The sequence below is a fragment of the Ochotona curzoniae genome, unplaced genomic scaffold, assembly GCF_017591425.1.
Source record: "Ochotona curzoniae isolate NIBS_2020 unplaced genomic scaffold, NIBS_Ocur_1.0 contig_931, whole genome shotgun sequence".
NCBI lineage: Eukaryota > Metazoa > Chordata > Mammalia > Lagomorpha > Ochotonidae > Ochotona > Ochotona curzoniae.
Window position 1 is genome coordinate 77,538 of NW_024466617.1, and position 14,282 is coordinate 91,819.

Genomic DNA, 14,282 nt, shown 5'->3' on the forward strand with positions numbered 1-14,282 from the left:
GATGCTACTACCCACTGTTTCCCCACTATCTCCCCCAGTTAGGCCCATTGCTGACCAGTCCCTGTCCCTACAAATTGCCCTGTCTAGGTTCAGTTCAAGTGCATGCTGGCTGTGGCTCGCTCTACTGTCAGTTTCGATGAGAGTCCACTATTTATTAGGGAGTAGAGATGCATACTACAATGGATCTTCACGTCTGGCATGCTAGTCTCCATTATACAGTTCCTCCAGATGAATGTATGTAAAAAAGATTTGCAACTCATCATCTGCCCTTGTGTGGGTATTTTTACCTTATGATGTCACAACTTATGTATTCAACTGAGTCCAGTTGTGTAGGGGAAGAGTATGAATCTATGAACCAATCATTTGTTCTGTAGTTAAGTGTCATAATGAGTAAAACCACAGGTTTATAGAACCTAGTACTCAATTTCAAAGCAACTACATTATAAATCATTTTTGATACACTTTAGTTGGCAGTGGTGCCCCCTTCCCCCTCCCCAAATCCTCTCCCCTCCTCTCGGTTTCCCCCTCCAGTCTTACAATGGGTGCCTTTCCTTTCGTGAAAGAAACTATATTTTATCAGTTACAATACCAAAACTCCCAAGTCTTTTTTCTTAATGATGTTTATGTAGTTGATTAGAGTGCAAAGGGTTGAGGATTAGGGGAAAGTGAGTGAGGCCATTGTTTCCACATTTTCTTTTTCTTTTTCCTGTATCTGGGGGAGGGTGGAGATAAGGGGAGAAGCCTTACCTGGCTTACCAATTTCCACAATATCCAGGGTTGAGGAAGAGCCACCCAATGTCATCCCAGGTTCCCCGATGTGTAGCATGCTCCATGGGTTACTGCAATGTTTTCCTGTGTTTCTGTGTTTTATGTGTATGCATGCATATATGAAATGATTGTTTTATTCAGGAAAACATGACAGTCAATGTAGCTAACATTCCATGGACCAATAGAAAATCTCTACATCTAATATGAAGTTTCAAAAATGTTCACGTGGTTCACATGGGAATATTTCAATGTCATGGATTACATCATATGGAAAAGCACTAATGGTAAGATGATACATGAGCCAATTCAATTCAGTTCAATTCAATTCAGTTCAAACGAGGAGCCATAAGGTTCACTTATGTCTCTTAACTGGCTGCAAATTTCCAAGGCACTGGGCCATCCTCCAGTGCTTTCCAAACCATAAGCAAGGAGCTGGATGGGTAGTGAAGTAACTGGGACACAAATCAGTGCCCAAGTGGGATGCTGGGACTGGTGGTTGAAGATTAACCAGTGTAGCCATTATGCCGGGCTTGAGAATTATATTTAAAGCATTCTACACAATGGGGGCTAATGCAGGGTTGCAGGGGCCTGAGAGCTTATGCCACATAGCGGGCGTAGGGATTCACACACATATTTGAATGTTGCACAGGATGGGGGATTGAAGAAGGGATCTCCCAGGCTGGCACATTGGCATGATGTACTATTGGAACTAAATTTGGGGAATTATGAATGTGCTTTGTGGGGCAGGCAGGTGGGACGGGTAGTGTACCTTACCAGCCCATGCACTGGGGGACAACATCTAGTGAAGTGGGCATGGGCTTGGGTCCTTGGTGGGAGGGTAGAACTTCAGGCCACAGCTGCCCAGTTGGAAGACTGGGTGTAGGAACCCATATGCCTGTTGGCCCTTAGGAAGTAGATTGTTCAGGGAAGTGGATGTGGGATGTTAGGGAGGAGAGACCACAGAGAGAATGCTTTACATGTGAGGAATGAATTTGGAAGACTTCTACCAAAAATGTCACTAAACTTGCAAGTAAACAAGGGGGCTGAGAGCAAGTGGTTCAAAGGGGAAAACTGCAGGGCTTTCCAAGGGTCAAACCGATGCAACTACCATGTGAGATACCTGAGCTGGACTAGATTGCATCAACCACTGCTGACTACCACTCACATAAAAGCTAGAGCTAGGGTGCATACCAGGCAATACTTGAACACAGTACCCACTGTTATGTGTCAGAACAGGGGATGTGGCACATTAGATTGGGTTCTGACACTAAGCAGCATATGACAGAACTGGGCATGCAGGCAGATTCTGAGGATAACCTACGGAGCTCCACTGAAGAATAACCTGCAGTATCCACTTGTTTTCTCAAGAGCTGTGGGTGGTGATGGGCTGAGCTAAGTATGACCATGGAATTCACCAACATTCATGGAAACTAGGATTGGGAACAGGCCAAACTAATCCAGCCTGCAGCATCTACAAGCATACCCAACAATAGTGTGTCAGGTCAGATGGGCCACAACATCCAGCAGCACACACAAAGGCTGACCATGGGTGCTGACAATATTGGGTAAGGGTCTAATACGTGCTGGCATCTGTGAGATCTGGATCTGAGAATGGACCTGGTGGTGGGGACTTGTGGAAGTCCCTTGCTGGGTTGCAGCTCTCAGTGGTAAGCACATGAGTCATGTCCAGGTGTTGGTCAGGCTGGGCAAAGTTGCTCCACACATCAGCAGAGTATAGCTTGGCTCTAGGGTGCTATGGGGATGGGCTGTACAGGGTTGGGTCAAACTGTATCACACTGACACGTTCAGGACCAGGATGGGGCATGGGCTATGCTAAGCTATCACACCTACTAGTTTGTATGAAAGACAGAGCTGGGTGCAAGCCGGGCAGGGCCAGCATATACATTTTTCCCATATGTGTCTTCATTTAAAATTTTTAATTTGATTTTTATTTTACATTATTTATATTGTGATTAATGTAGGGACAATTATGAAGCATGAAGTTGAATGAAACAAATATCTTTTATTTTTAATTTTTTTCTTTCTCTCCTGTGCAGAGGCTGTGGGAGCAATGAGAATGGGTTACCCTTTGTTGCCAAATTACACCAGCATGTTGGGATAGAAAATGAGTCAATGTCATCTTAGATTCCCTAATGTAGGAGAAAATGTTCTGAGTGTGTTAATTGTTTGGTTTTGAAAATTCTGAATTGCTGTTGATTTCATCACTCCAGGTTGAGAAAATCTTTCCAAAGTCCACCTAGTGCAATCACACACCCACACACCTACTGCAAAAGCTAGGTTATGAAAGTTGTTCAACATGCTGCTTTCTATCCTCTAATGAGTTACTTGTTGTCTTCTGCTGCCCTAGATGATTTGGCTGGTATGTCCCATGTGTGCCTCTGCAAACACTGTCCACTGTATACATTAGCTGAAGAGGCCCAATCCTGATAGATGCACTCTAAGGTTGGCTCACATATCTTGTGGTATTCTTATGGCCACAGTTTGTAGCCTGTGTTGTAGCTGGGGAGACCCCGAGAAATCTAGCCTACACTGAATCCAAACCTGGCTCTTGTGTGTGCCAACCAGAGGGGAGTCTGGTTCATTCTGACACCACCAGCATCAGCCTATACCCAAAATGATGAATTCAGCTGCCTGGTCAATTCCTTCCTCAGTGGTTTCTCCTGTGAAAACTACAGTCTGTCCTTAGCCCGGGTTCCTGCACATGCTTGCTAGGGCAGGATGTTAGTCCAGCTCCTCTCACATCCCATCAGGCTGTCATATACACCCATGGGTGCTTTGGCTCAGCTCAGTCATATCCACCCGTCAGCCTGGCACACTTGCACAATGGGCACAATACAGCCACGCTAGCCCTGGCTCTCATGCACACCAGTGACAGCTGCTGCTTAACAGAAGAGTCCCCATAGTTCTACTAGGCCCATCCCATGCCCTGGATCTTGTGCTTACTAGGCGATACTGATATGCAGCCTGAAATGACTTGCACCAAGTCTTGATGGATGCTGCACTAAGTCCAGATGGTGCACACTTAAATTGGCTCTTTCATGTGCCAACAGACCCACTGGCTTAGTCTCGGCTAACCCTCTGTCAAACCCAAATCATGTTCAGGCTAATGGGTGTTACGGCCGTGCCAAACCTGGTCTGTCCCAAGCCCCAGCTCTCAGGCTCAGCATTGGGAATAGTGGCCTAGCAAGCTGCTCCTGGCAGTTCACATAAAAGCCAGGGATGGGGTCAGGCTTGGCCAGGCTAGGTTATAGTATCCAGTGAGAATTGCTCTCCTGTCAAGTTTGCCCCCAGCATGGCGTTTTGCACATAATGGTAGATGCTGTGGCCCAGCCTGGCATGGCCCATCTTGCTCATAATTTGTAAGTTCTTTGGGGTCTTCTGTCCAGAACACCTAGAGACCACTAAATAGGGAGATGACAGTGTTCTTCAGCAGAAACTCTGGAGAAAAACTGGTGAAGAATGTCCATTTATTTGAGAGATATCACAAGCTTATGTTGGAGAAGGGGGCAGGCAGAAGGATGGTCCTGACAGTAGTTCCAGTTGACAACAACATTGTGACTGGCTAACAGATATGTCTGTCTCTCTGGACCCTCCATTCAAGTTAAAGGTCAGGAAGCACAGGAAACTGTGTCCAGGGCAAACTCATTATCTGCTGAAAAGCTGGGTGAATGTTACATGTGTCTTCCTAGAGTTGTTTACAAAGTCCTACCAAAGTAGAGAAGAAAAACTGGAGTAAACCCCATTGCTCTTGTTGCATGTCCAGTGAACAGGCCATGTTTGGGCCTCAGTTAGTCAGGAACACAGGGTGCCATGTGCCTATATCCTCCCATATTGGCTAGGCAGGCAGAGATCCACAATTAATCTCCCACAGTGAGTGGGTACTATAGCCTGGTTTCATCTTGTCTGCTCCAGTCCCAGATCATGCTGGCAAGCTCTGAGTACTAGCTCAATTAGGGCATCTCTGAGTGCTAATCCTCATGTGTTTTAGTACAATCTGGCCTGGACTACAACCTGTCTTGGCTGTTGCACATATCATCAGGGTGCTAGAGACTGGCCCAACTCAGCCTGCCCTAGACCTGGCCCATACTCTGGACTGTCCCAAGCCTTGATTCTGTTTTGCACTCACCAGTGGGAGCTGTCTAAACAGCTCTTACTTATGGATCTCACACAAACTGGTGGGTGCTCAGCCAAGCCTGAGGACATGGCCCTCCTTTATTCCCAGCTCTCACTATGTGGGTACTACATCCCAGTCCTACCTGGTCTACCCTCAGACCTGGCTCTCTTGTGGTACTGGCAAGTGCCACAACCTAGCCCAGCCTGTCCTGCACCCACTCTGTTCTTGTGAGTACCAGTTGGTGCTGGGGCCTAGCCCAAAGTAACACTTCCCTGGGCCCAGCTCACACACAGGCTAACCGACACTTGCAGCCATGTTCAGCCTGATCCACACTGGTCCTGCACCTCATCAATTTAAATTGCAGCCTTGCAGGAGAGTTCACTTCATTTTCCCACCAGACCCAATCCTAACCCTGGATCTTGCATGTGTTGATGGTTGCTGAAATCCAGCCTGTCTTAGCCCACTCTTATTCTTGGCACTGACCATTGGATCCTGCATCTTAGCCTGGCCTAACCTGTCCGCAGTCTAAAATGTGCCCAGAAGCAGCTGGAGCTTAGCACTACCCAGTTTCTCCTCATCCCTGGATCTCTTGGATTTCTTTTATTATCGTTTTTTTTTTTTTTTTCAAATAAAACTATTGGCATTCCTCTGGTGTATGTCGGCTTTAGCAATAAGTGTGCAAATGCTCATTTTTTCATGCAAAATTTTGTAAACTCAATATTCAATGGCTTCAGTCCAAGTCCTGATAGAAGACTGAAATATAAACAGCACTGCATTTTACTATCAGCCATCTGGTGTCTGTTTGCTTGAGAATCTGAATTTTGATAATTCTAGAATTTACTATCAATGTAGTGGATAATAGGCTGTCCACTACTACTCTTATACACTGAATCTCCAAATCTACGTGTATCAACACCGTCAGAAACACCCGAATATCGCATTGTGTGATTAAAATTTGGTATTGTGTCACTTGTGCAGTTTTTTGGTTATTATTTTATGAGAAGGATTTGGATCTGCTCAACACTAAAAATCTTGAAGGAATCATGAATTTCCACTTCAGATTTATCTACTACCTTTGGAGTGACTTCAAATCATCTCTGCTGATTTTCTGTATATCTGCTTTGGGAGTTGGCAAAACACACAGAGCCTTCAACATTCTTTTGTTGAGCTACTCCATAGAGAATACATTTCATCATTTCAGTGTTCTGGAGTTCAACAGAATCAATTCACAAAGGAACAATACAAAGAAAAAAATTAAGATTTAGAGGGAAAGATTCTCAGTTCAAACAGGTGAAAGTAACCCATCAGAACATAGCCATGGGTCTGCTGTTGACACCACTCCCCTCTGCAAGTTACTCACACTCAAGTCCACTCCCAGGTGTGATGTTGCTGTTATTTTGATTTATTCTAAACCCCAATGCTATTATTTTTCCTCACATCCACAGGTATTTGTATAGATATGTAACTTTTCAAGTTTTTTCATTTTTAAAACTTTTAATTTCAACAACAGAATTTGAAAACATGGAATACAAATGGAAATTCTTAACCACTAAACATTTGTTTAGGATTTAATAGGATTTTGTTTTTATTTGTTTTAATTAAAGAGTTTGAAATCCATTTTCTGTCCTTGTTTCTGTATTTTTGCTTTACATCCTTACACTCTTCACTTAAACTGAGACAGTTTTGTGACTAGTTTGAATCTGCATGAATTGATAGTTTGTTCTAGGTTAAGGGATATAAACATAGGTATTTAGGTAGGTGATATAAACATAGGTATTTCAGAACAGAGTACACAACTTCAAAGAAACTACATTGTAAAACCAACATTTCAGTGAGATTTTCTGACCTGCCCACTCTTTTCCCCATTAATATTTATAGATGGTTATAATAAACTTTATAGTTATATGTGCAGATATTTAGAGATTACATATAGATACTTTTTTGTCCATTATTTTATATGGCTATGTAATTGTATAAAATGATTGTTGAAGAAAAGCTTCTCATTTTTAAATATTGTTTTAAAATTAATTCACACAGAAAAAAATCCAAATTGTACAAAATTTGTAAACTTTGTTGGTAAACCTAGCTTTCACATTAGTGTTCAAAAACACCTGTGACACATGTCATTTGTTTGACACTAAATATAATAATTGGTTCACAGAATAAAATTAGTACTTGGGACAGTTTTACTTTTTAAAATTAGCAAATACTTTAGAAGGAAACATCTCAAAACTGGAATGTAGGGTAATGCAGTAGCATTAAGATTTCCAAAATGCCGTCTAGTAAAACCAGTACTAGTTAGCCCAGAATAAAAGACAAACACTTTCCTTTGTCTTTGAAAATGAAATAAATTTTTTCCTCAGTAGTTAAAAGCTCAAAGAATATGCTTATTTCAAACATGCCCTACAAATGATAATTAGAGTTGTTCTTTTGACAGAGAAAAGGTATAGTACCCACCCAAACCAAAGACATATGTGAAGAACATCCCAACAAAATACTAACAGAAGACTAAATCAAACAATGAACAAATTTCAGGAGCAGATTACAATCTATCTACATTAACCTGCAGTGCAAATTGCTTAAACTGTTCAAATAAGAGTCAAAGATTCGTGGACTGTGTCAAAAAGCAAACACATCCATTTGTTGCCTACAGGAGACACATACCAACAATCAGTGGAAACTATAGAGCAAGGATTTTTCCATTTTTATTTTCATTTATACAAAACTGTGTTTTTATTTTTAATACTTTTTTAAAAGATGTATTTATTTTTTATCAGAGAGATATACAGAGAGGAGAAAGAAATATCTTCCGGCCATTGATTCACTCCCCAAGTGACCACAAGGGCTGGAACTGAGCCAATCTGAAGACAGAAGCCAGGAGCCAGGAGCCAGGAGTTTCTTCTTTGTGTCTCATGCTGATGCAGGATCCCAAAGCTTTGGGCTGTTCTGGACTGCTTTTCCAGGCCACAAACAGGGGGCTGGATGGGAAATGAGGCCACTGGAATACAAACCAGTGCCCATATGGGATCCCAGCATATGCAAGGCAAGGACTTCAGCCACTAGGCTATTGCACTGGGTCCTCATATTTAATCCTTTAGTGATTCATATATCATACAGTAGCAACATTTTGTTCAAGAATGCTATTGATTTTCATTTCTTCAGTGATATATTAGCTGTTCAGTAGCATGTTATTTCCCTTCATGGCAATGTAAATTTCTATTTGTTTTCCTGAGTGGATTTTGTTTTGTGGCTTTTGATTTAAGGGGATGCACTGTAACTGTGTAATGAAGCTATCATATTCAGATATGAGGATCCAATGTAATGCAATGTGCATCTCTACTTCAAGATCAAAGACGGACTCCCAATAAAATCATTAAATATATATTGACAATATATTATCAAGATGCTAGACTCCATTATTTTTTGTTCCTATGATGATGGACTTATGATTGTTTATGAAGAGCTATAGTGTTAAAAAAATATAGGGAAATTGTAGAAGGGGAGGCATTTAGTGAGGGAGTAAGGGGAATCTTGGAGTCTATGGAACTGTGTCATAAAATAGTAATAAAAAGAAATGAAAAAATGTAAAAACACTTTTATCAAAGATAGCACAGGGCAGCATAAAACAAGTAAACTTACCAAAACGTATTTGTTTCATAATACAACATGTCTTTGGGTATTCAAAAAGTGAATATCAGATAAATTTAGAACACATAGGCTCAAAACCAAAACAGTTCTAGTAAATAGAAATGCACACATTTAAAAGACTGACTGAGAGATTAAACTGAGACAGTGACTTGAGACAGTGATCCTTCCCTAAGTAGTTTATTTGGTAAATATCTGAAGTAACCAGATGTAGATGGAAAGTCAGATTTGGACAGAGCAAAGAAGAGTCAAAGAAAAATGTCTTCAGTCTACTGGTTCACTCCCCAGTTGGCTGCATTGTTCCAGAACTGAGCCAATCTGAAGCCAGCATGAAGGAGATGATTTCAAGTGCAAGCCCCAAGGCTTTGGGCTGTCCTCTGTTGGTTTACCAGGCCACAGATACTGAGCTGGATGAGAAGTAGAGCAGCAGGGGTCTGAATAGGTGCCCACATAGGATCTCAAAGTGTGCAAAGTGAGGACTTTAGTAACTACACCTCAGCATTTTCTCTGCACAATGTTCTATGTATGATTGGTTGGATATGGTTAAGGTGTATCAGTAGTGGGCACAGTGTGATGGTTCCAATGGCTAAAACCTCACATTGTAAATACCAAGATCCCATGGTGGTGCTGGTCCATGTCCTGGTTGTTCCACTACCCTTCCAAATCCCTGCTTACAGCAAGCAGTGAAGGATAGCATCAAGAAGTGGGAGGCAGCACCCACATAGGCAACCCAGAAAACTCTTGGATTGTGGCTTGATAAAAGTTCAATTCCAGTCAGTGTGATCATTGAAGTAGTAAATCAGTGGATAGAACATCTCTCTCTCTCTCTGTTTCTCTGTAAATCTGATCTTTTTTTCAGAAAAATTAAAATATTATATAAAATACTATTATATAGAATATACATATACATATTATATATAATATTTTAAATTTATTTTACATATTACACGTATTTAAGTAGAAAATGTTCTTTTCAGAATAAAAGTAAATGATTTGTAATTATATCCATATATATCAGCAGAGAAATAAAGAGATTATAAAATTTAAAGTAAGTTGTGCGACTTCATCAACCTAAAAGCTGGTCCTGATGAACATTTTCAGATATTAAAAACACTATAAGCCAAAAAGCTAACTTGAGGAAGTGACCACTTCCGACTCTAGATACTTCTTCCAAGTTGACTTATAAGTCTGGGTGGTGAGTGGCAGAGGTAGGATGAGATCACAGTCAAGTCCAAGGAACCTAGACCCTTGAGACCTGCTTATCATCATGCTGCCTTCTGCGCATTAGTGCACATTCAGGGTAATTAAGAACTGGGTGTTTATGGACTCAACAACGAAGGACTCAGCAAGGGAGAGGGCAGAGCTGGCCCCAGGGACCCAGAAGGAGCCAAACTCCTCACACTGACATGCTGACATCACTGACAGCATCCCTGAGTGCTGGAACTTAGGCAAGGATAAAGAGGCCTGGCTGTGCTGCTCTGCCACAACTCCTGCCACATCCCTGTAGACTGCTCAGGTGAGTGAGGCTGAGTGTGTGTGTGTTCAGGGGGAGCTGCCTTTACTCTGGAAGGGAAGCTGTTTCATGTAGGGCTGTTCAAGGCCAGGTAGGGAGTGGGTAGGTTTTCAGCTCCCCTGTTCCCTGTCTGCTGTGGAAGAGGACGGTGTGAGTACCCAGGGAGAGGGTGGCTATCACTGCCCAGTGCGTCCTGCAATACCTGCTTGTGTGGCCCTGGAGGGAGACTGTGTGCAGCAGAGGCATTGATGCCCTGAGTCTGAGGCTGCTGCATTTCTCAGGTGTGAGAGAGGCAGTGTGCATCAGGCAGTGGACTCTGAGCCCAGATGGGGAGCTCTTCCTCTCACAGGGCCCTGGCTCTTGTATACCTTCTCTCTCAAAACTAAGATTTTTTTTTCTTTCATTTTAGTGTCTCTTCCTTCTGGTGTCCTTCAGTACTTTGTGGCATTTTATGATTAATTGTTTCCTGGCATTTTTTAGACGCAAGACATGACTCAGTAACTAACTATTGAGAATAGATCAAATGTGACAACTAAAATAAGGAAAACATAGACAGGTCTGTTTAGGAAATCAGTCTTTTTCATGTTGGGTACTGACATGAGCATTGCATGCATCTACCCATCTAATTCTCTCAGTAAATCTTGGTAATATAAAGCACTGTCTGGTAACAGATGCAAGTTAGTGACTGAGGAAGCCAGGTTGCAGTTTTAGGGTCGTACATGGTAGTTTTCTTTAAGCAGATGGAGAGCAAGGACAAGGTACACAGGAATAAAAAATAGAGAAAACAAAGCTGTGACAAAACCTTTCTCTGATTTCCACAGAGGTAGAGAGTGCAGAAGCCTCAGCTTTGCTGCTCCCACAATGGGCAAGGGGCCTTTCTTTCCCTCTCTGTTAGCTACTGGGCAATTTGCTTGAAACGGTCAAGTGTAGTTCTTCACAGATGCTTCCACTCATACTAAAGGTATGTATGATTCATAAGTTTAGATTCTATTAATAGTATACATATCAGTTGCATCAATTCACAGGCTGAACATGACATTTCAGTGCTAAATAAAATATGATAAAATCAGAGCCTGAAAACTGCTGTGTTTAAATACCTCCCAGTTTGTCATTCCCTGTGTTGGGAATATTTAAAATCCTAAGAGCTGCTCTGAAACATGCATTAATCCTGGTTCATCATGCATATTTTTCTGAGCTATAGAATGTCAAAATTACTCATTCTGTTAAGTCTCAACATTCTGTCCACTGACTTCAATTTCCCTCCTATGCAATTACTTGTGTGTTTGACATTCTGCTATGAAATTTTCACTCCCATAGGTGAGAATATGCAGAATTTCACTCTCTGTGCATGGTTGGTTTCCCAAAATTCAGTGGAGGTGTAAGAAGTATGCCCATCAGATACCAGCACAGACCAGATTCGTAAGTTGCTGAATGTGAGCAGAGAAATGCAAGGACCTCAGGATCATGATTTAGACCTGATGAAGAGCTGTTGTCACTGAGTCCACATCTGTCTTGTAACAAGCTTCTAGTACATTTGGATGTAATTGATACACACAAGGCCTTTGTGAAAAAAACAGGATAATGCACTAATACGGGTTTTAATTTTAAATTGCAGCTCTCACCGTCTTGTTTCAGCAGAAAGAATACAAAAAGAAGATACCAAGTAGAGATGAGAGACTGTGGATGGCATGGCGATTCAACAGGCTGATCCTATACCTGCAGCACCGTTATTGCATTTGGTAATTAGTTCTAGCTTTGGTTGCTTCACCTCTGATTCCTCTTGTTTATGGACTGGGAAATCATTAGAAGATGATTCAAAAAAGTTGGGTACCTGCAGATGTTGGAAATGCTAGACTCCCTCTCTCTTTCTCCTTCTCTCTGCATACCTTCATTTTAAAAAATAAATAAATCCAAAAGAAAGATAAGTTTTATGCTATACAAAAGGAATGAACTATGGACATGTTGCAGCAATACTATTCTTCTCACTAAGTCCAAAGCACATTCACTGATTTGAAACTGTCATGCTCATTTCTTTGTGTTCTGCAAGTTTTCTCTAGGTCATTCCACGAAATCAGAAGATACACAGAGCCACGTCATCCAGAAAATGAGCTTCCTTTCTCTCACAGGGCCTGGAATTTTGGGAAACTTGATTATGCTTTTAAAACATGTACATACTTTATTCATGAGTCGTGAGAAAAATTCCATAGATCTTATCCTCATTCAATTGGCTATTTCAAACATTGTCATTATTTGTACCACAGGGATCAGAGATATAACCACAGTGGTGTATTTTAGTAACTTCCTACTAGGTGACATTGTTTGCAAAATCATGGTTTTCCTGAGTAGGGTGGCACGGGGCATCTCCATCTGCACCACATGCCTCCTCAGCGTTGTCCAAGCCATCACCATCAGTCCCAGGAATACCTTGTGGAGAAAGTTCAAACCACACACTGCATAGCAGGTTCTTCCCCATCTCCTCCTCTTCTGGGTCTTTAGCTTTCTCATAAGCTCTAACTTGCTGCACTACATCACAGCAGTCAACAACAAGAATGGATCTAATGTTAGAATGTATGTTGGTTATTGCTACATGCTGCCAGCTCCACAAATGGTCAGGTGGCTCTTCCTCTGCCTCATGGCTCTTCGAGACCTCACCTTTCAGAGTCTCATGGGCTGTAGCAGTGTGTACATGGCTCTCTTTCTGTACAAACATCACAAGCGTGTCCTCTACCTCCAGAACTCCAGGTGTGCCAAATATCCCAGCCCAGAGATCAGAGCCACTCAGAGTACTCTTATTCTCATGACCTGCTTCCTGTTCTTTTATTGGACAGATTTCATTTTCTCCTTACACATAGGGATCACATTGTCAGAGGAATCAACCACATTACATGCTAAAATACTTCTAGAAGTTGGTTATGGCAGTCTGAGTCCCTTTGTCCTGATCAGCAGGGGTATTCATATTACTAAATGCTGGAGTGCTCACTGAGAATCTGAAGGAACTGCTTCTGCACAATCCTTCAGGTATGAAAGATTTCTTTCTAGGGATTGACTTTCCTTGCATTCATCATAATGTTAAATCCATCAAAGTCATGCAAATGGACTTTATTTTAAAAATAAATTTGGTACCAGGCAATCTATGCCTCTTCAGGGCTCCCAGGAAGTGGAAAACACAGATTCCTTCCAGTTTCTCTTTCTCTTTCTGGTATATCGGCATAATGCTTTTATATTCTTGCTTATACAACTAGGACTGTTGTTTAGTTGGCATTCTGACTCTGAAGAAAAAGGAAAATAACAGAAAAAGAGACTCTATGTGTTTGCTGACACATATATAGAAAGTGAGAGAGAGAGAGAGAGAGAGAGAGAGAGAGGGCAATCCCAAAATGTTTAGGACAAAAGCAAAGAAACAAACAAAGAAAACCCCACATTTTAAAAGAAATTTCTGGGGCACATTTTATATATTCTTAAATTTATAGTCTATGCATCCTCCAAATGTAAGGTGGAACAATGCCTCACATACTGGCAAGCATAACAACCAGGGCTGGAGGTGGACCTTGTGGGCAATGTAGAGGGTTGCTATGCCTAGGCTTCAGTTTCTACTGGTGTAGAATAGGGACAAAGTCCATTAGGTCCTGCAGAGGACATCTGATACCACAGTGGAGGACCGAAACAAATTGATTAATTAGCCCAGCCATACATTGACAGCAAATATCTAGGCAATGCAGGATCTGGGATGCCCAATGTCTGCAAATGGACCTCGGGAGGATTTCCTCATCCTTGGATCAATGAGATCAACAGTATTTCAGAGGTATCAAAACCACTTGAGTGGAGCCCTTGGAGCAAGCACCACATCGGGGACCCTGGGATAAAATCAGGCAGCCATTCTCCAAATCTAGACGCTGGAACAGATGGCAGGCTGGATAATGCTTCTCCCCTAATTTTAGCTGTTCCAGATACAGGAGGAAGAAAAGGAAAATTTGAAAACAATGGTCTCACCCACTCTCCACTGTTCCTTCACCCTTCCCATGCTGGTCAACTATGTAAACATCAGCAAAAATAAATTTTTAAAAAAGAAGGTGCCCTTTGTTCTCAGCATTGCCTGATTAATATATTGAAGAAGAATATGTTAGTCCCATAGAATTATGCTCAACTGAACAATAGCTTGATGAAGTAGAGGATGAGAACGACAGAAGAAACAGTTCAGAGTATCAGAAGTAAATTTGGCCA

The 14,282-nt window shown here is 41.8% G+C and overlaps 1 protein-coding gene across 1 annotated transcript; it reads left to right on the forward strand.

Moving 5' to 3' along the window:
- Positions 1-11,749: 11,749 nt before the first annotated feature.
- On the forward strand, positions 11,750-13,044 carry LOC121166223 (putative vomeronasal receptor-like protein 4). The gene is given in 2 exon segments (XM_040995337.1): positions 11,750-11,800; positions 12,109-13,044. Coding segments are annotated over 2 exon segments (987 nt in total).
- The last annotated feature ends 1,238 nt before the right edge of the window (positions 13,045-14,282 follow it).